Source organism: Paroedura picta, chromosome 13 (assembly GCF_049243985.1).
Source record: "Paroedura picta isolate Pp20150507F chromosome 13, Ppicta_v3.0, whole genome shotgun sequence".
NCBI classification, from domain to species: Eukaryota; Metazoa; Chordata; class Lepidosauria; order Squamata; family Gekkonidae; genus Paroedura; species Paroedura picta.
In genome coordinates this window covers 19063016-19089743 of record NC_135381.1, presented here as the reverse complement: position 1 = coordinate 19089743, position 26728 = coordinate 19063016, and the positions used below count along the sequence as shown (strand labels likewise).

General features: G+C 47.0%; 1 protein-coding gene across 1 annotated transcript; it reads left to right on the top strand.

Annotated features, from left to right (window-relative positions):
• Positions 1 to 1417: 1417 nt before the first annotated feature.
• On the top strand, positions 1418 to 25632 carry LOC143822634 (Krueppel-like factor 5). Its single transcript, XM_077308015.1, has 4 exons — positions 1418 to 1771; positions 15124 to 16024; positions 17394 to 17453; positions 22027 to 25632. The coding sequence occupies exons 1-4, from the start codon at positions 1604 to 1606 to the stop codon at positions 22203 to 22205; spliced, it is 1308 nt and encodes a 435-aa protein (XP_077164130.1). The 5' UTR covers positions 1418 to 1603; the 3' UTR covers positions 22206 to 25632.
• The last annotated feature ends 1096 nt before the right edge of the window (positions 25633 to 26728 follow it).

Genomic DNA, 26728 nt, shown 5'->3' with positions numbered 1-26728 from the left:
TTTTTTTTATGTTATGCATTTTTTAAAAATCTGATGTTTTATATTATTTTGTCTTGCGGAATGAGAGTTTATAAGGCACGATCTTTTGGATAAACAAACTGATAAAAAGGCAGATTTGCGCCTGACTTGATTTAGCTTTTTTTCTCTCTGTGTGTTTTTGTTGTTGTTGTTATTTTGGAGATAATGTGCATTAAGTACTCCTCCACAAAACTAATTTAGAGTCCAGTTACACTTTTAAGATCAACAAAGTTTTAAACTCTAAATTTGTTCTGCTGCTTCAGACCAATATGGCTACCCACTTGAATCTTTCTCCACAAAACTGATATTTTTAAAGGGGAGCTATTTTTGAAACAAACAAGCCCTGCCTGTACCCTCCAGGTCAGTTTACTCAACAAAACCCTGAAGTATGGAGAACAACATAAGGCAAATGAGGAGCAATCCAGAAGCAAATACCCAGGGTAAATTCACTAAATCAGCAAGGACCAGAAATGTATGAAATGGGCAGTCCTGCAGCAGCAGGTCCAGCTGCCCTAGGACCAGCAACCTTTACCTATTGCAGGTAGGGGCCTGCTTCTCAGCTCTATAACTGCAGCTGGAGTGGGGCCTTGCTCTCTTCTTGTACAGCCACTAAATGATAGGGAAGGGGATGAAGATGCTTTGCCAGTTGACCCTGCACTAGCTCTTATGCTTCTTAAGGAACAACAGCATAATATTGTTTCCCTTTGATCAAGAGTCTGGTGAAACACAGAATCTGGCATACCGTTGCATCAACCTGTGATATCCTGTTTCCTGTGTACAAGCAATTGTTGCTCATCACTTTAGATGCTGCTTTAGAAAATAATATAATTCAGAGGGATTCACCTGTCTGCCACACATGATCAAGAAAAAGTCTCCTAAGAGAAAGCTAGCGAGGCCCGCAGAATGCAGAGCTGATAAGCTGGGTTCAAGCCTCCTTGCTGCTCAGCCTTCATTTCGATTTTCCATTCAACATAGGAAAAACTCACAGAAGGAAAAGACCCCAAAATGATTCATTGTGCTACTGATCGATACTAGTGAGACCCTGGCACAGGCGCTGGAGGAGAACAGGAAAGGCAAGTCAGGCTCTGGAAGCAGTAAGATGGTCCGGGTAACCTTGGGGCCCACAAACAACTGAACAGGATTGTAGCTGAGCACTTATCCTGGAAGCACCTGGTACAGAATTCGCCTTGTTTCTGTTCCTCCCCTACCTGTAACATGGCTGATGGATGCAACCCCAGCAGCCAGACTCTCTGCACTGCTCATTCTATCTTGTGTTGCCTTAAGGAAGAAGTGTTTGGCTCCTCCATTGGCCAGAACTGCGCTCACTTCCTCCCTGATTGGCTCAGCCAGTCTGTCACAGACATTTGCCAGGTTAGAGTGCCTCCCACATCAGGACAGGTGAAGTTTTTCTGTAACAGATTGGGATTCTTAAGGCTACAGAGCACCTGGATTCCTAAAGATTAGCAACAGGCAGGCGTGCTTCGGAGTGCCTGAGCGCCTCGCTGCCTTGTCCCAAAGCTTTTTTTTTCATTCCTGCTTTGTGTTTCACACCTTGACTGAGCGAGAGTGGAGGAAGCCAGGCAGGATGAGTAGTGGGGGGCTTGTACTAAGCACCCCAAATTCAGACGAAAGTACATCGTTTACCCTACTCAAGCCTGTCACAATGTCCAGGGAGCCTACTGAAGACACGGCTGTCTTCGAGGACATCAAACCTCCAATACGGATCCTCGACAATCAGCATGATTTGGCACAGGTAAGTGACACTCTGGGAGTGTCTGAGACACCCCGGGATCCTTGACTAGCAACAGGAAGTAAGGCTGTGGGTTTGATGGCCAGAGAGGGTTGAGATTTTTTTACCAGAAAGGGTGATGAAATTAGGTATAAAGCTTAATATGTAGGACTCCCTTTTCCACCACAGGCGTAATAGGGATGATCATGTTTGATTTCAGGCGAATGAAAAGTTTTTCAGCCTGCTGAAGCTGCTGCATGTGCTTCGTGCTGAGTAAGGATTTGATGTTGTATAAAGGGGGGGGGGCGTTATTCTGTGCCCAAGAGTGAATGCTTATCTTGACTTCCCTTGGACAGAAATAAATCCTTCATACAGACGCTTGATAAATGGATTAGCTTTAGTTTGGACAGTATTCAATTTTGGCCTTGTAAAAGTCACTTTCTGATCTGAAGTTTCTACGACTGGCAACATGTTTAGGGCAGGACCAGGCGGAATAGGTGGAACTGAAAGGGTGTGCTTAAGAGTGGTTGTGTTGAGTGTTGTTTGGGTTGTTTTGTTCACTGCTTGGTAAGAAAAGTTCAGGAAGGGCTGCTTTCTTTTTGGAGAGGAAGGTGCTTTGGCCAGGTGCCTGGAGGGTGTTTCAGACCAGGAGGAGAGCAATTTCTCCCAAAGAGCCTGGGATTACGTGCCATTCTGGCTGTCTGATCTCTTGTTTTTCAAATCACGGGAATGGAATTCTCCTTGAAATTCTCCACTCTACGGCTTGGCTTTCCCTGAGCAGCAGCAAGAGAGATAAAGGCTTGGATAAGGAGGCTAAAGGGAACCAAGTGCCACATTGCCACACACACACACTCACACACACTTTGTTTCAGCAAACAGACGCCTTTCCCACTTCGATTTCAGATGTGGAAATTGCAGTGGAGAAAACAGATAGGCAAGCCTTTATAAGGCAAGACAGAACGTGGTGGGAGGATTGCGACATCTCGGTGTAAGGCCCGCAACTTCGGGCATGCCGTTAAGCACATGAATCTCATGCTAGCCTCAGTGCTTTGGCATTTGGGGGGAGGGGAGGGAGACTCCCTACTCGATCTTGTCTTTTTCCTATGGAATTACCCACCTGGGCACTCTGGCTTACAAAGTGGGATGCAGAAATTATACAGAAATTATACTAAGCATCAATATTTTGGTGCATCCCCATGGTGGGTCCTGTTGTTCCCAATCCCCTTGTCTCCAATTGTGGCAGAAGCTGATGCTGTAGAAGTCACAGCAAGCCATTCCTCTTAAAAGTCCCTGCACTCATTTGTCCAGATTTCTATGCTTCTGGGTCACTGAGCGCATTACAGCACCCACCGCGTGGTAGATGCGTACAATCTCTCTACCTGGCAGCTGTTCCCACGTGACAGGTTATTGGTGTGCCTATGCTCATCATGGTGACTAGGTAATTTTTCTAAGTGCCAGCAACTTCAAAAAAAATTGATAGTGTGGAGTAGGGGTAGTCAAACTGCGGCCCTCCAGATGTCCATGAACTACAATTCCCAGAAGCCCCTGCCAGCGAATGCTGGCAGGGGCTTCTGGGAATTGTAGTTCATGGACATCTGGAGGGCCGCAGTTTGACTACCCCTGGGGAGAAAACAGCCCGACCTATGAGGCGACCCCAGTGTACATGAATGGTGGCCCGGATCATGACCCTCTTCAAATGGGAGGCTTCCCTGCCACTTCCTCCTACATCAGGATGACAACAGGGTTTTCACAAGGCCGATTTCTTCGTGCTTCTCCTGCCCCAGTTCCTGCAGCAGCCAGTTTCCCTCCTATGCCCCGAGGGTAAGGTGACCAGATTGTCCCACTTTTGGAGGGACATCTGGGGGTACCTGTCAAATTGTACTTAAGTTGAAATTTAAAAATATACATTACAATACTATTTTTGCGTTCTATGCGTTCTATGAAACTTTTTGTTGCTCCATATAGACCAAATTTTTAATCAAGACCCCCCCCCCCCCAGTCAATGGCGTCCCACTTTGCCAATGTTAAAATCTGGTCACCTTACCCTAGGGTGGAAGTTCAAAAAATGGTTTTAAAAGTGATAATGAATATACTGATACAACTACTGTACATGAAGAAGCTACCACGTAGTAGTAGCTAGTACAATAATGATTTCAGGTGCTTTCTGTATTTTGGACACCGTGTGTGCACTATATTTTTCCTGCAGGCTTTTCATCCTGGGCTTTTACCAGAGTGGAGCTCTCCTTTGCCCATCTGCCACTCTGTGATTGGGCTTGCCACCCATCCTCAAGGAAGCTACAACCACATGCCAATAGCCAAGAAGGAGCAGTTGCTCATCCTGAGTTGCCATGTTATGTTATAAACGGGCTGGCAGGCAGTTACTTAGGGATAAACCTCAGGTGTTTACAGGAGCCATGCTTGGGAGCCTGTCTTTAGCCTTTGGCATTTTCCTGGGCATTCCAGGAACGATTCTGGAGGGAGGAATTGAAGCCAGATGAAACAAATCCACTCCAGGTACCACTCTGTCAAAGATAAGGATGACAGCATTTGGGACCAAACTCATTATTGTATGAATGAGGATTTGGGAAATGTCAAGAACAATTTTGACCTCAGAAAACTTAGATTTTTGGCTCCTAGTCCGGGAAGCGTAAGTTCCCATTTTGAAGTGAACTCTCTCGTTTGTTGCTCAAGGTTTCAAAGTCTTCCTCCATTTTCTCTTGCTAAGGCAATGCAGCACATTAGCTAATGATTAACCCCCAAGTAGAAGCCTTCCCAGCGCCATCTTGTTGTTGGAATTTAGAAAAGACTGCGGGTCTACTTTGCATGGAGTTCTTAGGGAGGAAACGACAGAGAAGCACTGTGAGAGTCAGCAAGCGACCCACCCACTGTTGACATTTTGCATTCAATAGCCGATAACATTTTATTCCCATGTAGAACAAATATTTGTGGATGTTCCTTACCACATTTCATTGAATCATAGAGTTGGAAGGTATCTACAGGGTCATCTAGTCCAACCCCAAGCAGAATGCAGGAAACTCATAACTACCTGCCCATCCACAGTGACCCCAATTCCATGCCCAGAAGATGTCCCCCTCCCCTAAAAAAAACAGAATCCCTAGCCAGCTTAGGCTGGAGGAAATTTGCCTCCGGATCCTAAAGTGGTGATCGACATTTCCGTGGGCATGCAGGAAAGAGCCACAAGAGCCTTCCAGCCCCCCCCCCCAACTTAAACTCTGCTTAAGTTCACAAAATTAGCATCTCTGACATTTATTTCTATCTGTCTTGCTCTAGCTGTAATTCTTGTGGAAAAATGTGCCTCTTAGTGGGTAAGAATCTGTCACTGTGGTTGTCTATGATCAGGAATTAGAACCACTATTTATTCAGTCCACCATTTTGCTGGGTGGTCACTCTTGGGGTAAACCAGCTTTTGAAGTAATATGAAGTAACATACTATAGAGAATGGCAGTTCATAAGTACTGCAAGAAACCCAAAACAGGAACAAGAAAGAGGCACACAGATTCTTGCTGTGTGCTGAAAGGTATATTTGGTTAGTTTACTGTAATCATTCCCTAGAAATAGCAGCCCAATTACCATCTGCTCCCATTTGTTCCTTATTCCCGGGATTTCCTGGAATGCACAATCAGGAGCATCTTTCCAAGCCAAGATCTTGGCCCTTGATTCATTTGCTCCTTTGATCTTTCAAGTAAGGAGTTTGATTTACCTGCCAAACAAGGTAACTTGGAAGACTAATGGCTATATTTGCCATTAAAAATGCATTAAGGTGTGTCTCTGGAAGAACATGGGAAGAAATTTCCTGAATCCAGCTCGGCGTACATGCCTTCCAGCTTTTGAAATCCAAAAGATTTTGGTTTGTGGTATGATCCTAAACAGTAACACCCTTCGAAGACTATTCAGTCCAATAGCTTAGGCAGTATAACTCTGTTTAGGATTACACTGCAAAAATTCTCCTCTGATCTTGATGTTTGCACACCTTTTCCCATCCTAAATACAAGGCCTACTTACAAAACCTTAGTGATTCTCAGTAAAAAAAAGTCTTGAGAGAGAACTGAGGTGTCCTTCAAACTAACTTGGCTTTAACAGAGCAGACTCACCTCTGCTCTTGGCCAGCTTTGTATAGCTGCCACCTTTCTAGTCAGTTTTTGGTGGTTTCTACTCAAATACCTTATAGAGCCTCTTGTGGCGCAGAGTGGTAAGGCAGCCGTCTGAAAACTTTGCCCATGAGGCTGGGAGTTCAATCCCAGCAGCCGGCTCAAGGTTGACTCAGCCTCCCATCCTTCCGAGGTCGGTAAAATGAGTACCCAGCTTGCTGGAGGGTAAACGGTCATGACTGGGGAAGGCACTGGCAAACCACCCCGTATTGAGTCTGCCATGAAAACGCTAGAGGGCGTCACCCCAAGGGTCAGACATGACTCGGTGCTTGCACAGGGGATACCTTTACCTTTACCTTTACTCAAATGCCAAGAGATGCCTAATGGCATCTGGCCAACTTCCACTGGTCCCTGAAGCACTCTCACAAGTCATATCCTTCAGCTTCCTGCTGTGTGGAACCAAGGCTGGATTGAAGTTTAGGATAAAGTTGTAGCGTGCTGTTGCAGTGGCATGTAATGGGCCCTATTGAATGGACCCCTCGCTTTCCTCCTTGCCTAAGAGATTTAGAATACATTCCTTGTGAGGTCAGAATGTTAACAGCTGCTGCTTCATCCCAAGACACATGTCCATGTGGAAGAAACTAGAAAGGTGTGAACCAGTAGCAAGGTAAACAGGAGGTGTAGAAAAACTGGATGTACTTTGTAAGATTATGGGGATAGGGCTGAGTAGGGAAGACTCTGGGAAAAGTAGGGTCTCATTGAATATTAACTGTTATGGCTTCTCCCAAAGACCTCAAGGAATCTGCAGGAGATTGCTAGTTCACTCTCTCTACTGCTTCCTAGGTCTGGATTCCTCTGTCCACCTGCCTCTTGCAACAGGCTTGTATCCTGCTTAATTCCTCAAGAAATATTGCTGGTAGATTTCTGGTAACCCCCCTGAAGCCAGTGTATGGGGAGGGGGAGATTTGCATGCCCTCCAGTGCCAGGAAAATTGGTCTACGTGCCTGATGTTAAGTAAACAAGGGATTTGTAGCTCAGTTGTGAACATGATTCTTCCGTGCAGCTTGTTGGCCTGCCAAAAGATTTTTGAAATATTAACTTTGAAATATACATATCCCTGAAGCTACGAAGCACATTTCCTTGAATAGCTTTCAAATGTGTACATTCCGGCTGTTCTACAATACAAAGTATGAAAGCTTCAGAACTACAGATGAAGTTGCTGGTAAGTTTGGACCAAGACCAGTGGCCACATCTGCCTCAGTATTGGGTTGAAATGCATTCTACAATGGGGTAGAGTGGGAAGATGGGGGTCGAGGAACATGTACTATTGGAGGGCATGTGTTTACATTCAGGTCCCAGTTCTCAGCTGGGTTGGTATCTCCATGGCCCTTTCTGAACACATTAGATAAAGCACTTCCAATGCACTTTGGAAGTAGATTTCCCTGTTCCACAAGGAAAATCCAGCTGCAAAAGCACATTGAAAATACATTGTCCAACGTGAGTGGGATGGGCCCAGGTCTCAGCTACACCCACCAGTCTCTAGTGCTGAAAGGCCACATTTCGAAGTATCCTCACGAAACTGGGCAAAAGCAGGTGGTGCTGATATGATTCACACATTGCTTGACAACCTCAGTAACTTGACTCTCCCCAGCTCAGGACCTCGTAGCCCATAGTATCCTGGTTGCCATGATGCAACATCAGACAAAACATCATCTGAATCCCCAGCAAGCAACTTGGTGGTCGCCATGCACTCCCAGTGCCAACAGAAGGCTCAATATACTGTTAGTCATCCCTCTCAATGACCAAGCATAATCTCTGCATTGGACAAGCCCCCGTCCCACTCTGGTTTCCGGCGGCCTTTGTCCCATCCGATTTCTGCGTCAATCCCCTGCTAGAACACATATAGATTTCTCAGATGCAATTGGGTCGGTGCCAGCAAGGATGAGATAATGTAGAGAGCGCTCAGGTTCCAAGAACCTTCAGGAGGAAACGAACACGTAGCTGTGGCAGAAAAGAATGGAGGTTAACACCTTCCATGCCATACAAGGGAAGGCACTCCAGCTTCTCCCTCTGCTTGTTAGAGGGAACCAGATTCTCTCCGTTGAGAGGAGATGAGATTTTCCCTCCACAATGTTGTGGGTTCTTTTCTTTAGCCATTCCCCTTCTTGGGCCTCATCTACAGGTTTGTTTGTTTTCAAACTGCTTGGGGCGTCTGGTGATCCAAACATCTTACTCGTTACTTGCTTGTATGGGGCAGGGCTTGGCTCAGGGGTGAGTACCTGTTTTTGCATGCAGAAGGTCCCAATTTCAGTCTCCGGCATCCCAAACAAGAAAGATCTCAGGAGACAGGGCTGGGAAAGACCCCCTTCCATTTACAATCCTGAACAGCTGCGGCCAGCAGTAGTGGACTATACGTATAATGTAAGCAATCAAGGGTTTGCAGATTCTGTACTAACCCTGGTGAATTCCAGCTAAAGTAACTAACCTTCAGATGAGGTCTCCTAAAAGTACAACTGATCTTCATACTGCGAAGAACAGTTCCGCTGGGGGAAATGGAGGCTTTAGAAGGTGGAATCCATCTCTGCTGAACTCCATCCCTTCCCTAGGGACTGCCCCAAAACCTCCAGAAGTTTCCTCCTCGTTTGGAGCTAGCAATAGGCTTGGCATTTGTCCATTAAGAGCAGGAGATCTCCTGCCATCAGCTCCCATTGTCTGCTGGTACTTCAGTGGCTGATGGGGGGGAGGGAAAAAATAAAAAATCACCATTGGGCAACAGCATCTGGAGAAAACCGTAGCATTTCCATCAATTCCTAGATGATTTCATTTCCAGGCTACCCCCAGCATTGACACACCATCACCTAATCGTGACCCCCATGCCCCCACCCCTGACTTTGGCAACCTTAGTTGGCACCTGGTTCTGGCCATCAAAGTGAATCCCTAGGTGCCCTTAGGCTAAAACAGGGAAGCTCGCAGCCACCAGGAGAGGTTTCAAAATGGAAAACCAGAGAACCCAATATCCTTTTGTTGCAGGGAGAATAACGCAATCAATGTTTGTATCATGGATGCCAACTCTTGCTTGGGAAATTCCTGAACATTTCAGGGGGGGGGGGTGCCTGGCACAGGTGGTGTTTGGGGAACTCTTCCAGGGAAGGGCAGCTCACCTCTATAGTATGGAGATCAGTTGTAATTCCCAGAGGACACCAGGGCCTAGTCTGCACACACTAGATAATGCACTTTCAATGCACTTTAGAAGTAGATTTTCCTGTTCTGCACAGGAAAATCCAGCTGCCAAAGCACATTGAAAGCGCATTCAATGTGCAGGCTAGGCCCTGGTCCCACCTGGATATTGGCAACCCTAATTCAAAACAGTTTGGTTCCAGCCTGCTCTGCTGTCAGAATCCCTGGTGGTAAGTTTCCAGGCTTCACAATCCTGCTCCCAGATTCTCTGCCTGTGTTTTACATTCCTTTATTTTATTTAATCATGCCTCTATCCCAGATTGGGGTTCAGGGTGGCTAACAGCATAGCAGTACAACAGCAATAATAAAACCTGAGGAATGACAGTTCAAGTTTTTTAGATCCCAATCATGGAGTAGGTGTTGTTGGGAAAGGTAGATCCAGGGTTACCATTCCAGCTTGATCTAAGGAACCTTTCTTAACATTTTTACTGTTGAGAAACTCCTGAAGCATTCTTCTGGCTTTGAGAGACCCCAGAAGTGGTGCAACCATACAGAATATGGTTGGGAAGCATAGCTGTGGACATGCCCACCCAAGGCCCCTCCTCTCCCCACCCCCTTCAGACCCATCATTGGCCATTTTGTTCATATCACCCAATAAATATTTAACAAATTTTAGATGGATGGATGGATGGATGGATGGATGGATGGATGGATGAATAAATGATGGATGGATAAATGATACATAGATAGATGGATGGATAGATGGATGGATAGATGGATAGATGGATAGATGGATAGATGGATAGATGGATAGATGGATAGATGGATAGATGGATAGATGGATAGATGGATAGATGGATAGATGGATAGATGGATAGATGGATAGATGGATAGATAGATAGATAGATAGATAGATAGATAGATAGATAGATAGATAGATAGATAGATAGATAGATAGATGCTGCCATCGTACTTCAGAATAATTCTGTATTATATACAATTGTCCCATACTTCCCATGGCAATGCTAGTGATATGTGCCACAATCCTTAAGTGATTCCTGTTGTACACTACTTCCTGGGAGTAGCAGGGCAGAGGCTGTACTCCAGATGTAATTTCTTAAAGTCTTTTTGAAAAGAATGGCGCACTGTGCCACAAATTCCCTTCTGGTGTGCTCATCCAGGAAACTGGCAAAGGTTTTTTGCCACTTGAAAGAAAGGGGAATTAATATGGCCCAGCAGGCTCTCAGCACTGATTTCCCAGTGCATCAGCAAAGCAAACAAAGAAACGGAGGGCAGTTTCTTTCTTAGAAAACAAGTCTCCAGAGCAGGGGATGGTTTTCTGAAAAGGAGAAGAAGCCATATGCCCAGTGAGACTAGAACTTTGGAATGGATTAAATTTGCACAGCCAACAGCCTCTGTGAGATTGGGAGTGTGACACATTGCTGCAGCATCTCAACCTGTGGTTACAACATTTCATAATAGATGGGCAATGGCTTTCCCCGCCGCTCCTGTGAACAACCTGGGCAACTTGAGAGACCCTTCCTTTGTAGTGCATCAAGCAATGGGAAGTGACAAGGAGTTAATGGTTTTTCCTAGCCTCCAGAAACACGCAGTTTGAGTGATAGGTCAGATAGTGGCTATCTATGGGCCCAGTTTGGCTTTTGAGCTGCCCTGTGGTCATCATCAGTTGACCTGTATGCCTTTCTGGATTCTGCTTGCTGGAGGAAGCTCATCTAATTTTTGGAGGTCCTTTCTATGGGTTGTTCTGCTGTTCCAGCTTCTGGACTATCCTCAGAGAGTTCTAGAAGACAGAGAGTACCAACAAATAGAAACCAGCTGAGATAGAGGTCAATACCAAGACTGAATGATCAGAGAGGCAAATATTTACCTTGGTCAATATTTTACTAGAGAGAGACAATAAAGATTGACATTGAGCCAAATAGCTAGCTGCATTCTGTGTAAAAATGGGGCTCTTGTGAAGGAATGTCACCCAACAGACTGACAGTAAATCCAGAGGGGTTGCTTTTAATCTGCCTTTTCTCCCTTCAGCTCTTTTGAGATTACTTCTGTAGGGTGTAAAAAGAGCGTGTTGTGCCTTCCATTTTCTTGTCTTTATATGCGGAGGCAAGAAAGCTGGGTTTCTTGAATCCTATAGATTTGATTTATGTCAGACTCTATGTTCTTCATGCCCCTCAAGTGTGGTGTACCTTGGTCCCTCTTGCTATCAGTTCATGGCTTGCTGTAATCGGGATGATCAAAGGCCATGATCTTCTATTATTCTGCATAATCTACTAAGCATGTTTAGACAGGGAGGATATTGGGTACAAGGAGTTAAAACAGGCACGCTCTCAGCCTTGGCCCCTGGAGAAAAAAGCAAATCTAACAAGAAGGCAGTCAGTTAAAACCAAGACATCTCAGCTAACCACGCTTTATATCCTCCCAGCTCAGTTTTCTGTATAGAAGAGAGGGAAAAGACCACAGGAACCTACAGGTGGTATTCGGATCTGGGACACTATTCCTAGGAGCTAAAGTTATGGTCTTTTAAAATAAAAAATCAAGGAGACAAAAATGAAGGCGTGGGTCAGCGTGTCTCGTACCATAACTAAGTGCGGGAATCAGAAATCAGTTCAAACATCTTTGGCTTCATCTCCAATGGGTGTCCCTGTTGCCAATTCCTGTTCCTGAGGGAAGCCTGTCAAATTCCTCAGTCACAGAGCTTTGTTACTATCATTTTTTTACCCACACATCTTCACTAACTGGGGTCTTCTACACAGGTTATCTGTCCAAAGTTCAATGCTCCTAGAAAGCAGTTTCCCCCCTGCCTCCCCACAGTATCATGGTGCTTTTGTGCTAGGGCTGCCAGTCGCTGGGTGGGAGCTGGGGATCCCCTGGAATGATAGCTCATCTCCAGACTAAAGAGGTCAGTTCTCCTGGAGAAAATGGCTGCTTTGAAAGGTGGACTCCATAGTATTATCCTTCTCTGAGGTCCCTCCTCAATCCAAATCCTGTCCACTCCCAGCTCCACCTCCAAAGTCTGTAAGTAGCTCCCAACCTAGAACTGGCAATCCTGTAGGTTGTTCTGATATTTCTCACACCCGCTTTGCTCTGAAGTTTTAGAAGGGATCACAGTAAAGCCTAGATGGCTGCTATGTGAGTTTGGCAAATTCAGACCTTCTGGCTCACGTGGCAGCCATTTTCTGTTTCTGCAGCAGCCGTTTCCATCACTCACCACTAGGGGGATCTTTAAAAGGGACCCTAGAATATTTTCAGATGGGTGCTTCACCCTAACAGCAGGTACAGCTGGTTCTCTCTGAGCTCTCAGCTTTCATCTTATAAAGTAAGACAATCCCTTGTGGACGGGAAAAGATTAGAGTCTTAACTTTTTAAAATACTGAACACTGGGAATTCAAAGAATCTGCTGTATCTGCTGTCACAATGGTATTGTGATAAATAGTATTCTTGTGCCATTTTTTTTGCTGCTCATTTAGGGATGGAGTTCAGCCACTTCCGGAGGATTGTGGCACAAAAACTGCAGAGAAACCTTCCTTGTAGAAGGCCTTTTGCTACTGAGTTTTATCGGCAGCAGTGGAGAAACCACAAAATCCTGTCTGCCTGTGGAAAACACTATTATCCCAAGCCACTCTTGGGCCATCATGAGCTTGTAGTTTGTCCACTCCCATAACTGCGTATCTGAGATCAGTTCCAACTCAGGGTATGCTCTTATGGAAACAAATAGAAGTGAGGCAAGGCCCCCTTGATGATCAGACAAATGCACCACATATCATGCAAATATTCAAAACTAGGATAGGTGGGAATCCTGCCGTCATCTTTGGCCAGCTTGAGAAAGGTTGTGCCTTTGCTGCAGCATGAAGTGGCAAAAGAAACGGTAGAGCCATCTCATGAAAATATTTCTTAGCTGTGTGTTGCGCAAAAGCATGGTTCAAAGGTATTGATTTCACTTCCCGTGTTCCTGCCACCACAAATATTCAGCTCATGGACTTCAACCAGTTTGAGTGCACTTGTGAACACAGGAAGAATTACATCTCCGTTACTGATAAGGATTACAATATGGAGGGGCCAGAGATCAAAGCACTGACCGGACTTGTAGAACAGGGGTAGTCAACCTGTGGTCCTCCAGATGTCCATGGACTACAATTCTCATGAGCCCCTGCCAGCGTTTGCTGGCAGGAGCTCATGGGAATTGTAGTCCATGGACATCTGGAGGACCACAGGTTGACTACCCCTGTTGTAGAAGACAAAACCTCCAGTAGGAGGGTGCCGGCAATAGGGCTATCAGCTTCCCACTGGGGACAAGCAAAATGGAGGGCGCAGTTGACATCCTGATATGATGGTGTTGCTCCTAGTATGACCCGGAAGTGTCATACCAGGTGATGCTGTTGCAGTCCTGCTGTGCCAGGAGTGACTTCATTGTGCTAGAGCTGCCAGTGCCCCCAACAATATAAAAGGCCTTGCCTTCCCATCTCCCACCAGCTGCTTGGCTATGCCTGGCCGCTCTAGGCAAGAAAGAGCTTTTCTTGTCCAGCAACTTGCAGAGCTATTGCCGATCAGAGTATTATTCTTAGGATCAATGGTCTGACTTGATATAAGGCAGCTTTGTACTTTTGTATAGTTACAGCGGGATGCATTAAAATGAGAAGAGTCCTGCTGAATTGGGCCAACGACAGGCAGCCGAAGTGGGAAAAAGCTAACATCCTTCTCTCCCCTTCAACAAGGCGTGCTTTAAATTAGGATGTCAGACCCCCACTGGGACTGGGAGAGCCCCCACTTTAGTGGTTTAATAAAGCAGGGGTCCTCCAATACCCCTCCATGAAACTTGCAGATTGACATTTGCAGCTTTGGAGCCAGCATTTGACAACTTGTGTGTGCCCAATCCCCCACACACACCTGAAATTCATAGAACCAGCATTTGGCAATTCACTGCTCCCCCCCCCCCATACGTCCTGTTAATGGGGAGCAGACATGTGTATCGGCAGCAAGTGGTTGCCTGGGGCAGAGATGCAAATGGTGGCTCCACATGTTTTTTTGGCGAGGACAGGTGAGAGCTGCAGTGCCCACTCTTGTTTGGGCATAACTTTGCCATAAAGTTTTGCCCAAAAGCCAGAGCATTGTCTCCGACATGCTGACATCATTTTTGTGTGATATCAGTATTTCGGGGTGCTCCCGACCATGCCCTCAAATCACCCTGTTGTCAGCCTGCTTTCACCTGGCAATCCTCAATTTAAAATAAAAGTGAAACAAAATGACGGAAGAAGAACTGTGCACATCTTGAACACAGGACATGTATAGTGAATTGGGCAGGGCTGACCAGTAGTCTGTGACCTCTGAAAGAAGCTCTTTTCAGAGATAAGGGAAGCTAAGTGGCTTGGAAAGCTGTCACTTGCACCTCCATACCTGAGCAAGCAGCTCAGGTATGTGTGGCATTTGACTCTCTCCTTGGGTGGTTCCCTGGTAGTGCTTTTCTCTCTTGGGTTTAGGAATAGCTGCCTGGAAAGTCACACAGTGCAGCTGCTGGGCTCAACAGCAGGCAGCAGAGGACAATTCTCCAAGCCAAGGCACTTTCTCTTGCACAAGGCGATGAAAGAAAAGGGCTACTCAGGCCTTCTGTCCTACTAGAAGGAATTACCTAGAACTATTGGGAACCGCTGTGCTTGTGGGTAATTAGAAGATGGTAATCTGTTAGAACCTGCTGGGGAGTTTTCTTGGGCCTGGTGAAGGATGTCTCTCTAGCACGAACCCTTTGCACCCAAAGCCCACCCCCTTCCGATTTGTTTCTGACTTCTCAGAGTGGCTTTCTCCAGTCCAGACTTTGCCTGAGTACCTTCTTGTTGTAGCCATTTTGCCGGAAGGCTTACTGGGCCCGCTTCTTTTGCATCTGTTTCCTTGGTATGTTTTCACTTGCAAATCGACCTCACAGTTCACACTCATTTGCATGGTGAGATACCACACGGGGCTCTGTGGAGCGGCTTACGGGACTCTGTGCACATTCTCCTCCTCCATGAGTTGCTCTGTGATCGTAGCTGGATCGGTTCCCTTTCTCACAAACATTCCTGTTCTGCTCCTCCCCTTCAGGCCCGAGCCGAAATGGACAAGTACCTCTCTGGACAAATGCCCTCGGTGCCCATGGGGCCCGATAAGAAGTATCGCCGGGAGAGCGCCTCGGTCGTGGACGAGTATTTCTCAACCGAGAAGCCACTTTCCACGCCGTACAGCGTGAACATCAACGTAATCCTGCCGGACACCACTCACCTGCGCACTGGGCTCTATCGGCCCCCCAAGCCCCTCGCCCCCTTCCCCCAGATCAAGATGGAACCTGGCACCAGCTTTGCCCAGCCCTGCTCATCTGCTCCGGGCCCAACCCAGACTCTGCCAGACTTCACCAGTGTCTTCAGCATGCCCCAGTCGGTGGCAGGGAGCAATATCTTCGTCAAGCAAGAGGCACCCTCCAAGATCCCTCTGTCGTCAGGCCTGCTGTACCAGCTGCCGTCTGGCCCCGGTGGAGGGGAAATGACCACAATGGCACACTCCACATGCAACACAACTGCCATCAGCACCATCACGGGAGGGGCCATGTCCACCAGCAGCTCTGTGCTGGACTCTAGACCCCCTCCCAGGCCCATGAGGCCAGGAGGGCAGGCCAAGCCCTTCCAACCTGCCCCCTCCCAAGGGCAAGGCAATTTCCACCTAGCAGGACAGTTCTACCCTGTGCCAGGAGTGAGCCTGCCCCCGTCGCCACCCAACTCCCAGCCCGGCAGCCCCGAGAACCAGCCAGAGCTCATCAACACCATCTCTCCCCCGCCTCCCTACGAAGCCGCCTTTGGACTGAAACTGGTTCAGCCGGGCCAGATCCCACCCCTCTCAAACACCCTGGGGAACCTCTCCCAGGGGCATGTCATCATGCAGATGCCCAAATACAACCGGCGGAACAACCCAGAACTGGAAAAAAGGAGGATCCACCACTGCGATTACCCTGGTAGGGCTCTGGGAATCATGGAGGGGGGGGGGATCAGGGGCAGAGGCTTGCCTGCATGAACGGTCCATCCATCTCAGGCGCAAGCGAAGTCCCTTGCAGTCTTACACCAGCAGTGATGAGTCAGATCCCACTTCCAAATCAACCACAGGAGAAGCTTAAAAGTGAGGCCAGGCGATGAGTGACCCCATGAGCTACAACCAGGCTTTCCTTTGGGCCCACACAACTTTGCACACCTCCTTTCAGGGCCCATTTGTATCTGCTTCTTCCCCCTGCCGTGAGGAGACTCTAGCAGAGACAGCCCCTTACATCTCTTCACTGGAGTGGCAGTGATGGTGCAAACCTAGAGTAGTTCTTGGTGACACATTTTTAATGTCCATTTGTACAGGAGTTCCAAAACCCAAAAAGGAACACAATCCAACCTTTACAGTTAGGAACTCAGAAGTTGAGCTGTACAATAAAATAATGTAAAATTTGTTAATTATTTATTATAGTGCACAATTAAAAACAGAATAAAAACTACATAAAAACTATACAGAACTAACAGCACATAAGACCAAATGCGTTTCGACCCTACTGGGTCTTCCTCAGTGGTCAGAATTGTAACAATACACTCTATATAAAATGTCTAAACTCATTATAAAGAGTAGCTGAGTGGTTGAATGGGATCTGTAAATTACGGCTCCAACCAATATATGCAAATTTTAGACTTTTTGGAGACCACCTCCTATGGCATATGCCTAGGCTCACCACTCTTCGCTATTATATAATTCTGTGCTGAGAGTGTATCTCATGTGCGTCAGAAAAAAGTCCCATTAATGCACGTTGCAGAATCCCATAGAAACTGGCTCTTTAATTACAGCACCATTTTAAAAGGTGGCTTTAATACCTGTGTGAATCTCCCATCCACCAGTATACTCAGTCTAAGCCTCTCCAAAGGATTTAAATGCCTGCTGCCTTGTCTCAGGGGTCTCTCTTTTGCCCCCTCCTCTTTCAGCATGTGATGCGCATAATGTGATAAGAATGGCATACAACTCTTTCACCACACTTCTTCAGCTAGATTAGGAACTGATTGTTCCTGACAAGGCACCTTTGCTAAATTTGGCTACTTTTCCTAGCAATCCAGACAGCTGACCAAGGAAGGCAGACAGACAGTGGATTATTCAGATGAAGCTCAGCTCCATTCAAGTGGTGGGTGGGGTGAGGCAAGCCAAGCTAGAGAGGGAACTGTGGTGAGGGAGAGGGAGAGAAGAAGGAAAGGGGAACAGGTGACACTGAGGACCCCCCCCCCCCCAGGAATACCACCTGTTTCCACTTTGGCAATTGTATTTACATGGGTTTTCAAAATGCTTCTCATCCTTGTTTTTTACAGGTTGCACAAAGGTCTACACCAAAAGTTCACACCTGAAGGCACATCAGAGAACACATACTGGTAGGTGAATGTTCAGGGCAGTATCTGCTTTTCATGCCTGAATAAACAGAACCAATTTTTTTGCTCTAACTCAAAATCTTCAAAAAGGAGGTTTCTGGGGAGGAATTTGCTCAACTGCTCAAAACCCCACCCTCATCTTCTATTTCCCAAATTCTGTTACTATCAAAAGAACCTTTTAGCAGTTGTAGTTTTTGTTTTTGTTTTTACAGCTTGTAGCCTTAACCTGCAGAAAACCCAGCTGATAATAACTGAATGATTGAATGAGACAGAAAAGCCTTTGGTCGAATCCTGCTTTTTCAGTCAGAACTTAAGGAAGCTACTTTATCTGGGCACCACAAAGGGAATATGGGGAGAGTAAGACACCCGGCCTACTTTACTAGGGTGCTGCAGTGAGCACTGAGCTGCCTGGAATTCTTTGCAGCATAGTATCAATGTTCAGGAAGATTCTCAAGGGTCAGAACTGTGAGCTCATCAGGGAAAGAATGCTCTGCACACGACCTAGGGCTACTGGTTTCCAGTTTGCAGTGGGCAATCTGTTGCCACTGAATCCAATTGCCCCCCCCCCCCCATCAATCAGCAAAGTAGTAGGAGAGGAGAAAGGATGTCACCAAGGCTGTGGCATCATTTCTGGGTGAAGTGGTGTCCCATCAGGCTGCCCACCTTCAGCTGGGGTCTGGATTCCTCCTGGAATTTTTCCAGACCACAGAAGTCAGTTCCCTTGGAGAAAATGGCAGCTTTGGCAGGCACACTCTGTCACATTTCTTCTGAGTTCCTCCACTTTCCAGACTTTACCCAGCCTCTGCCCTCAAATTTCCAGTAATTTCCCAGACTAAAGTTGGCACCCCGATGAAATATCTGCTCAGTGATGCTCTGAGTTGAGTGGGTCTAAGCTTTTGTGTGCATGCACTTCTTCAGATAACACGTCCACACGAAATCTTATCCCCAGAAGAAAACTTCGTAAGTCTTAAAGGTGCCACTGGACTCAGACTTTGTGCCACTGCTTCAGAACAACACGGCTACCCCCCTGAATCTATTACACATCTCTGGAAGCTTTGCAGAGTGAAGTTTATAGAGATTTGTGGGTTTCCTAGAATGGCATGGGAGGTGGACCTCCAGCCGTTGCCAAGAAATATTGTCATGGCATCAATCAATGGCACTTTTTTCCTTCCTGCCACCACAGGAAGGAACAGCCCAGCAGTCTTCCTTCACGTGCTCAGGCATTCAAAAGAAATCCATTCTGGGGTTCTGGAATTATTTGCCCTGCAAAGTCTTTGTTTGGCAGTAAGATGAGCCCCAGCCAGGCCACTGAGGTAGGGTTACCAACCTCCAGGTGGTGCATGGTGTTCTCTTGGAATCATAGCTGATTTTTAGACTGCAGAGAACGAAACCCCTGGGGGAAATGGCTGCTTTGGAGGGGGGATTTTGAGGCAGGGGTGGCCAAACTGTGGCTCTCCAGATGTCCATAGACTACAATTCCCAGAGCTGGCAGGGGCTGATTGGGATTGCAGTCCAAGGACATCTGGAGAGCCACCGTTTGGCCACCTCTGGTCTATGGCGTTACACACACCTCTGAGCTCTCTCCATTCTCTAAACTCCCCAAGCACTTCTCCCTGTCTTCAGGAATTTCCGAGGTGGGAGTTGGCAGCTCCCGTGCAAGGCTTCCCGTAGCAATTGTGTTCTCTGCAGCGTCTCACCCCACTTTTTGTTCAGTTGTGAGTGTGAAGCAAGAGTCCCCTGGCTACAGAAAGAAAGCTGATTGGGTTCTGCCTGGCGCTTCAGGCTCGGGAAGTGGGTGTGTGTGTGGGGGGGAAACTGTGTCCCTGAACTGCATGGAGAGCCATTTTGTGTTTGCTTGGCCTCAGAAGAAGGACCACAGGGTCCTTGCTGCATGCTGTGGGGCCAGAAGCATCCCTTGGTCACCTGGTTTCATGCTGGGGTTTTATCAGATGCTGGCCAAGTCCCAGTCTCCTTGTCCCTCATAAATCTGGTTTATAGAAGCTGTGCATTTCACCGTGCCCAATAAGGAAAAAGCCTTGGCTTGGCTTTCCTTTTTTAAAAAAAACAATGAACAACGAAACAGCCAATGCAGACTGGCCCAGGAACGGCTTTTCTCACCTGGCCTGGCTCCCGGGGCCTGAGAGCAATTTCCTTGCCATGCAAGGAGCAATATTAGCCTTCCAGCAACACGAGTCAGGCACCTCGTGGCCTGTGAGTCATCTCTCATCAGGCCCTCCCTCTTTCCAGAGAACTCTCCACAGATAAGTTGCCACAGGGAAACACCGCCAAGGGCTGATCTGTGGGCTTTGAAGGTGATGTTCCCTGGAGATCACACACACGCACACACACATTCTGTTAGGCTGGTGCTGAGGGGTTTCAGAGCCACCAGAATGTTGCAATGGGGCAGCTGGCTGTCCACCAATTCTCCACTGGCACATCTTTGCCAATGCCCACCTGTCCATTCTGTAGCCAGGGAATGAGACCCTGGGTCTTCTGCTCCCTTTTCCAGAAGGCTAGAGATGTTCATCTTGGGGGGAGGGGGGGTCCACCCCCTAGCAGCCTTGGGAGATAAATATAAAACTCAGGCCGTGATGGGGAGTGGAGTGGCAGTTAGGCTATTGTGCCAAAATCTCCCAGGAGAAGGCGCCAGCACTGGGCACAATGGGGAGTGTTTTGTTTCCGTCCTGGAATCCAGCTTGGCTATTGTTTGGAAGCCAGTGACCCTACTTGGGACAATGGCTCCAGCTGAGCGAGGCAAACCTCACCTTTGTCTCAGGGCTGAAAATAACCTGCGAACATAGATTTTCTCAAAGCAACATGTTCCAGAGAGGGCTGTAAAATTCTCAACAGGGTGCTCATAAATTGAGCTGAGATTCTTCTGTAATGGAGCTATAAAACTGTATCTTCTCTCCCAAGGCCAAGGTTCTTTTCCTTGTGCCAGTCTGATCCAGCCTGCAACCAGCTTCACACCTGCCTGGCTGCACATTTGTGTGTGTGTGTGTCAGTGTGTGGAAACGTGCATTTCTGCATGTTGTCCCCCAGCCTACAACCAGCTTCACACCTGCCTGCCTGCCTGCCTGCCTGCCTGCCTGCGTATAAATGTGCTTTTCAGCATGTTGTCTCCCAGTCTGCACTCAGCTTCACACCCACCAGGCTGCATGTGTGTCTGTGATAAAATGCATTTCTGCATATTGACTCCCTGGAGGCAGGCATGTTATTTATACCTTATGCCAGAGAGCCTCTGAGGAGGGTATGAACAAGGCCGGCTTGCTCACATGAGAGACAGTAGCAGACAGTGGCCCGAGGAAGCCTGGGTTCAAATCCAGTCACCCAGGAATCTCATTGACCTCCGGCAGCAAATATCTCTCAGCCTATCTTCCCTTGCACATTGACTGAGAATGTGTGTAACTATATGTGCCACCTTGAGCTCCTTAGAATAAAACATGATTAATAACTATATTTGTTAGTATTAGTATACTTAAATCTTTGTTGGTCTTAAAGGTGCTACTGGACTCCGATTTTGTTGTGCTCCTTCAGACCAACACGGCTACCCACTTGAATCTATATAAGTAAATTGGTTAGTTATATACACACTGAGACACACATATGAAACTCACTGACTGTTGTGCTGGTGGTAACTTAGCCTTCCCCTTCAAGGCAGTGGCAAAGACAGAAGACCTCAAGGTGCTAGATAAATTATGGGGACTAGAAGCTTGCTGCCAAGGTTTTGAGCAAGTACATGCAACTGAATTCTTGGTACTCCTCTTTTGAAAGCTGCCTGATTATTCAAAGGTGAGGCTGAAGAGGACCAAGCGCAGCTGGGAGGACGAAACTACAGTTCCTGTTTGGAATCCATGACAGGATTTCCCAATATGTATAAGGAGTCGGATCAGGGCACTCCTGGAGCAGGAGGCCTTAACCCTTTCCCTGATGCTATTTAGGACAGCATGGGCAGGGACAGATTTCGATCAGGGAAACAGGGATATAGCAGGGAAATGATGACCCCCACCACCACCGCCACTGCTGTCACCTGTGTGCCATGGCCCTGGTCAAAATTGGGGAGCCCCACATTTGATTTTTGAGACAGGTGCTAGTTTATTCCCCCATGCTGCACCAACTAGTTCTGTTTGGATTAAAACATTTTGAATGCCAGGGTTGCTCTTTTTTAATCACGTATCTAGTTCTCGTGGCAGAGGGGACTAAAAGTTTCTGGACAGCATCTGATGAAAGCTGATAAAAGTTTGCTTCTTGTGCAACTGAGCCATTTCCCCTGCAGAGGCAGAGAGCACAATAGGATCTTGGCCACACACATCTTACCTTTCCTTGTTTCGTTTGCCTGTTCCTCTCAAGCATCTCTGCTGCAGCAGCCTTGGTCTGCCTATTTTCATGGTCCTGCTGTATGACCATGCATCCTATTGTCAAGCTTCTCTGGAAAAGTCAGCAAAATTAACATCCATCCTAGCAGCAAAGGTTTTCTCCTCTCAACAGCCAATCATAAAGGCCTGGGGGAAGGCTGGATTTCAGCCAAGAGGTGTGCAGATGCTATAACAGGTTTCCTTTTGGTCCTCCCTTCTAGGCGAGAAGCCCTACAAGTGTACATGGGATGGCTGTGACTGGCGCTTTGCCCGCTCGGATGAGCTCACCCGACACTACCGCAAACACACCGGAGCCAAGCCTTTCAAGTGCATTGCTTGTGGCCGCTGCTTCTCCCGCTCTGACCATCTGGCCCTGCACATGAAGAGGCACCAGAACTAAAGACTGGAGCACCAATGTCCCCCAGTGGTGATCCCCCCTCCCCCTTTGTACAGAAGAACCAAACCACACTGTGATCAAATGGCTACACATCCAGCTTTGCTTCTCAAAATTAAGTCAGAGTAGGGAAATGTCCAGGGATAGCTCTGTAAGGTACAGAGCTCCAACTTCAGAAAATGTACAACTTATTTTGCCCTTCAAGAGACCTTTCCTCCTGCTTCCCTGGTGGGGCTTTCTGAGGATATTTTGACCCTTGATTGAAGGTCACTTCTTCAGGCTGCTCGCTGGCTTCAGGAATCATGCAGAGCTTTTGTGGCCTGCATCATGTTAGTGCAAGTTACATCATGACCATGACCTCACTTCCCTGGCTGACTGGGACACACCTCTGCTCCATTCAAGTGGAGGAAGCTCCACACACAGTTCCTGCTCCCATCGCAGCCTTGGTCCAATTGGATGGCAGAGGAAGATGCTGGGCAAACTTCATGGAAAACATCACGTTGATTCCCCATAACATTTTGTGACACTTGTCTCCCAGAATGCATTGCTAATCTGCCTTTTGACATGAGCCCAAGAAACTGAGTTTCTTTTTTGCTGAGACCAGGTACGGATTTCCCCATATTTTCAAAGCAGCCTCGGAAACAAGTTCTGGTCATTCTTCATTCCTAGCTGGATTGCGTTGTTTCCTCCCCAGAAAAAAGTTCATGCCGTTGGAAAAACTGCTGCTGTTTATACTGAGAAGATTCCAGAGAACTAGTTAGCCAGAAAGACTAAAACGGCACACAAAGCACCCGCAGGGATGGCAACAAAGTACTCTCCAGTTCAGGTGCCACTCCAGGGCCTTCTGGATTTAGACCTGCCCGTGTCCTCTTGTGGAAGCAAGCACTTTGGTTTGCCCTGGACTATCTGATAAGGACTATGTGGCCATCTCTGTGGCACACACCTTTCTCCCCCCGCCCCCTTGAGAAGCTTTCGTCCTGACTGAGGCAAGACAGCTGTCCCACCTATGCCCAGAAATCACCCAGCAGGGATGATCACAGCTGTAGCCAAACAAAAGTGGATGTGGCCACATGGTCAGAACATGCACCCTTTTGCCTCAGTGACCCCATCAGGGCATAATGTGTCCATGCAGCAAGCAGTGCCCTTAGTCTAACTCCATGGATCTGGTAAGCTCTGGTACAAGTGGCTGCAGTCAGTTTACTACACAGCAAGGAAGGACTGCATGCATGTTCCATGGTGGATAACCTAGTGCCAAGTTTTCACTCATTCCTCTTTGGTGCCAGATAGGTGAGCACAATGTATGGCTTGATAGGTCTCATTCACTTCTGGGTCCTCGATTTGCTGTGTAGAGATGTAAACACTGGTTTCGGGCCAGAGCAATGAAAGGGGCCCATAGACCCCCAATTGTTTGCCTTCCAAGTATTAGCCCTGGTGGGCCCCAAAGGGGGCTTAAGCAGGGGAACAAAAAGCAAAACAAGATCTGTTTGGGACATGTTAATTGTTAGTGCCTTAGGATACTTTTAGATTTAGATCACAGATGTCATCTCCTTGAGTAATTTTTAAGTCTCACAAGTGCCAAAGACAGGGAGTTTCACGCGTTCAGCTTTCCAGTTGAAGTCAATGGGATTTAACATTAAGAGTAGTCATACTGGATCAGAGCTAGTGTCCATCTAGTCCAGCACCTTGTTTGCAACTGTGGCCAGCCAGAGGAGCCTTCAGGGGATGATCATAGGTATTTGCCTCTGAATCTGAAGGTCTCATTCAGCTCTCAAACCCCATGTAACTGGAGTGGCCACTGCTACATCTTGTAGTGGCCACTGCTACATCTTGTAGCAGTGAGTTCCACAGGGCTTCCTTACAAGGGCTTCCTTACCAACGTTTGACCTTTTTTTTTTTTTTGCTACTTTCAAAATGGTAGCATGCTGAAATTCAAATTAATAAAATATTCAGATTTCTAAACAATGAACTTCTGCGAAATGTTGGCCAGGTTCCGGGCATCTTACTTTTCTCCAGCGTTCAGAAGGGGGCTTCCTAGGTTGACCTTAGCCCTCCCCAGCCACATTGTTGCCTGCAGGATGTTTTTGGGGTTTCTCTTCCTGCCATGCTCATCCGCCCTCTACCCAAAGCTTCATAAGGAAAGCAAGAATGGAATCGGGTGAGGCATCGTCAAAAGAAACTGTGGCCAATGACACACACATACATCAGCTGTCTTTTGATTGGAGGCATCCCTCAGGGCTAGATGATAAAATTATGGTGGTTCTGATGCCTCACTGTTAGTCTCCAAGTACTTCTACCAAGAGGAGAATGAGGGCTCAGTGTACAGTCGCCTGTCTGATGTCACTTCATTAATGCAAATGCAACAAGAGAGCTCTCCTTTGTGTACCATTTTTTGTCTTCTAAGTCAGGGGTAGTGAACCTCTGGTCCTCCAGATGTCCATGGACTACAATTCCCATGAGCCCCTGCCAGCATTTCCTGGCAGGGGCTCATGGGAATTATAGTCCATGGACATCCGGAGGACCACAGGTTCACTACCCCTGTTCTAAGTAACTTCAAGAAGCACTTTTCTTGTTTTTGGCTGCAAATAGGCACAGCACTTCACTTAAATCAGGCAGACTCCAAGAACGTTGAGGCTTCAATGGTTTGTAACTGCTTCGTGGTAAAAAGATTACTCCTTGATGCCCTCCCTTCCCCCAAAAAACACACAGACAAACAAAAAGATGCAAACCAAAGAATCAAAGCAAACACTCTCCAGACATTGCCTTCTCTCAGGGCAGATTGCAGGCTGATTTGGTGCAGGACTATTAGAAGCATTTGCTTCTGAATGCTAGATGCTGGGGGGGGGGGATATGCCAAAGGTTAGAGCTCCTGTCCTGATGACCCACTGGCAGCCATCCCTGGAGCATCTGGCTGGCCCCTATGGGAACCAGGATAATCCAGGCTGATTCTTGGTATGATCCAGCAAGAATGTCATTCGTTTTGTTAATGCAATCTGTGCCCTCTTCCTCCTCTTGCTGGTGTGTGTGTATGGGTGTGCACATCATTAAAAGCGTGAGTGGGATAATGTTCTATTGAGGAGCCAGGCCATCACCAAGATGGGGGCAATGGCCGGAAACGCATCTTCTCTGCACCCCCTACACCAATGTCATGCATCGCAGAAAGAAGGGCTCCAACGTCTTCCGTGATTTCTTTGATGCTCCTTACATGTGGGGAACAGCTGTGTACATACAGAGTATAGCTGTACAGAATTGCATATATGCAAACATTGCAGAATTGTGTTTTCCTTCTTTTTTATATATATGTGAACACAAAATATAACCTGGAAAACTGCGGGTGGAAGGGTTGTCTTCTGAAAGGTTTTGTTGGCTTCTTTTTCAAAATAAATGCATTTGTTAATTTACGTAATTTTTTATAATAAAAATGATGCTGGTAAAAGGGTATGATATTCATCCTTCAAAAGACTCGTCCCATTCCCCTCCCCTCCAATAACCACACACCAATTTGACTCAGCCAGGACCTTCCAAACCTACTTTCTCCCTAGACCAGTGATTCTCAAGCTTCCTGATGCCGTGACACTTTAATACACTTCCTCATGTTGTGGTGACCCCCAACCATAAAATTATGCAAGTGTTCTTTCACAGACATTAAACTGAAACTGACGTGATGATCCACTGTTCATGATTGTATATAAATTGTTTTTTTTTCCCCTGGGGTTTCTCAGTTCAGTTCTGCCTCTTGTCCCATCATGCCGATCTCGTTCTTTTCTGCTGCTCCAGACAGACAAATGCTCCATCTCCATCTACCTTGCAAGGCTGTTGTGTGGAAGGTGCCCTCCCCAGCCAAGCTGCTTGCCCTACCCTGTGAAAGGGTCATTCGACCCCCAAAGGGGTCCCAACCCCCATCAAGGACTCACTTCACTACACAACACAGCAAAAGTAGGCAAAAGGGTATGCTATATACTCAGCCAGTGTGCAGATTTCACAGACCTCATCAGGCAAAACAAAATGGCAGTTTTCCATGTACTGAACGAGCTCTGTGAAACTCAGAGGTTTAACTTCAATTTTGCTTCTTCAGCTCAGCATCAATATTTCCCTGCTCAACCCAATTGCAAGATCTTCCTGGACCAAGGAAGAAAATATATCCCCTTCCCACTTTTTCAAGGAAGAAAGCTTGGAAGAATGAATATCTCTCCCTTGTTTTTTAAAAAAATGAGGAAAAAGTTGGGCCAGCTGTTGCCAATGTCTTGAACATATAGTCCATGCAGGAGTTCAACTCCACCTGTACATATCAGAATAAAAGTCCCATGTATTACCCAATGGCCCAGTGTGTCTCTCTTCCAGTGGTTGGCAGGGAAGGGGCAGGGAGCACCCTGCTCCTTGCTTTGCCTGCAACGTCTGCCAGCTTCTCTTGCATGCAACATTCTAGTCTTTGTACTGGGGGTCAAAAAGAAGGCACGTGCACACACACAATGAAAACACATACAATTAAAACACATTTTGAAATAGATGCAGTCAAGGCAGGGGTAGGCCAT

What these genes read in the sequence shown, in the direction of transcription:
- LOC143822634 (XM_077308015.1), top strand. Translation starts at nt 1,604, where the DNA reads ATGAGTAGTGGGGGGCTTGTACTAAGCACCCCAAATTCAGACGAAAGT. An exon ending in CCACCACTGCGATTACCCTG is followed by an intron (nt 16,025 to 17,393) that starts GTAGGGCTCTGG and finishes TGTTTTTTACAG; the next exon opens with GTTGCACAAAGGTCTACACC. An exon ending in ACATCAGAGAACACATACTG is followed by an intron (nt 17,454 to 22,026) that starts GTAGGTGAATGT and finishes CCTCCCTTCTAG; the next exon opens with GCGAGAAGCCCTACAAGTGT.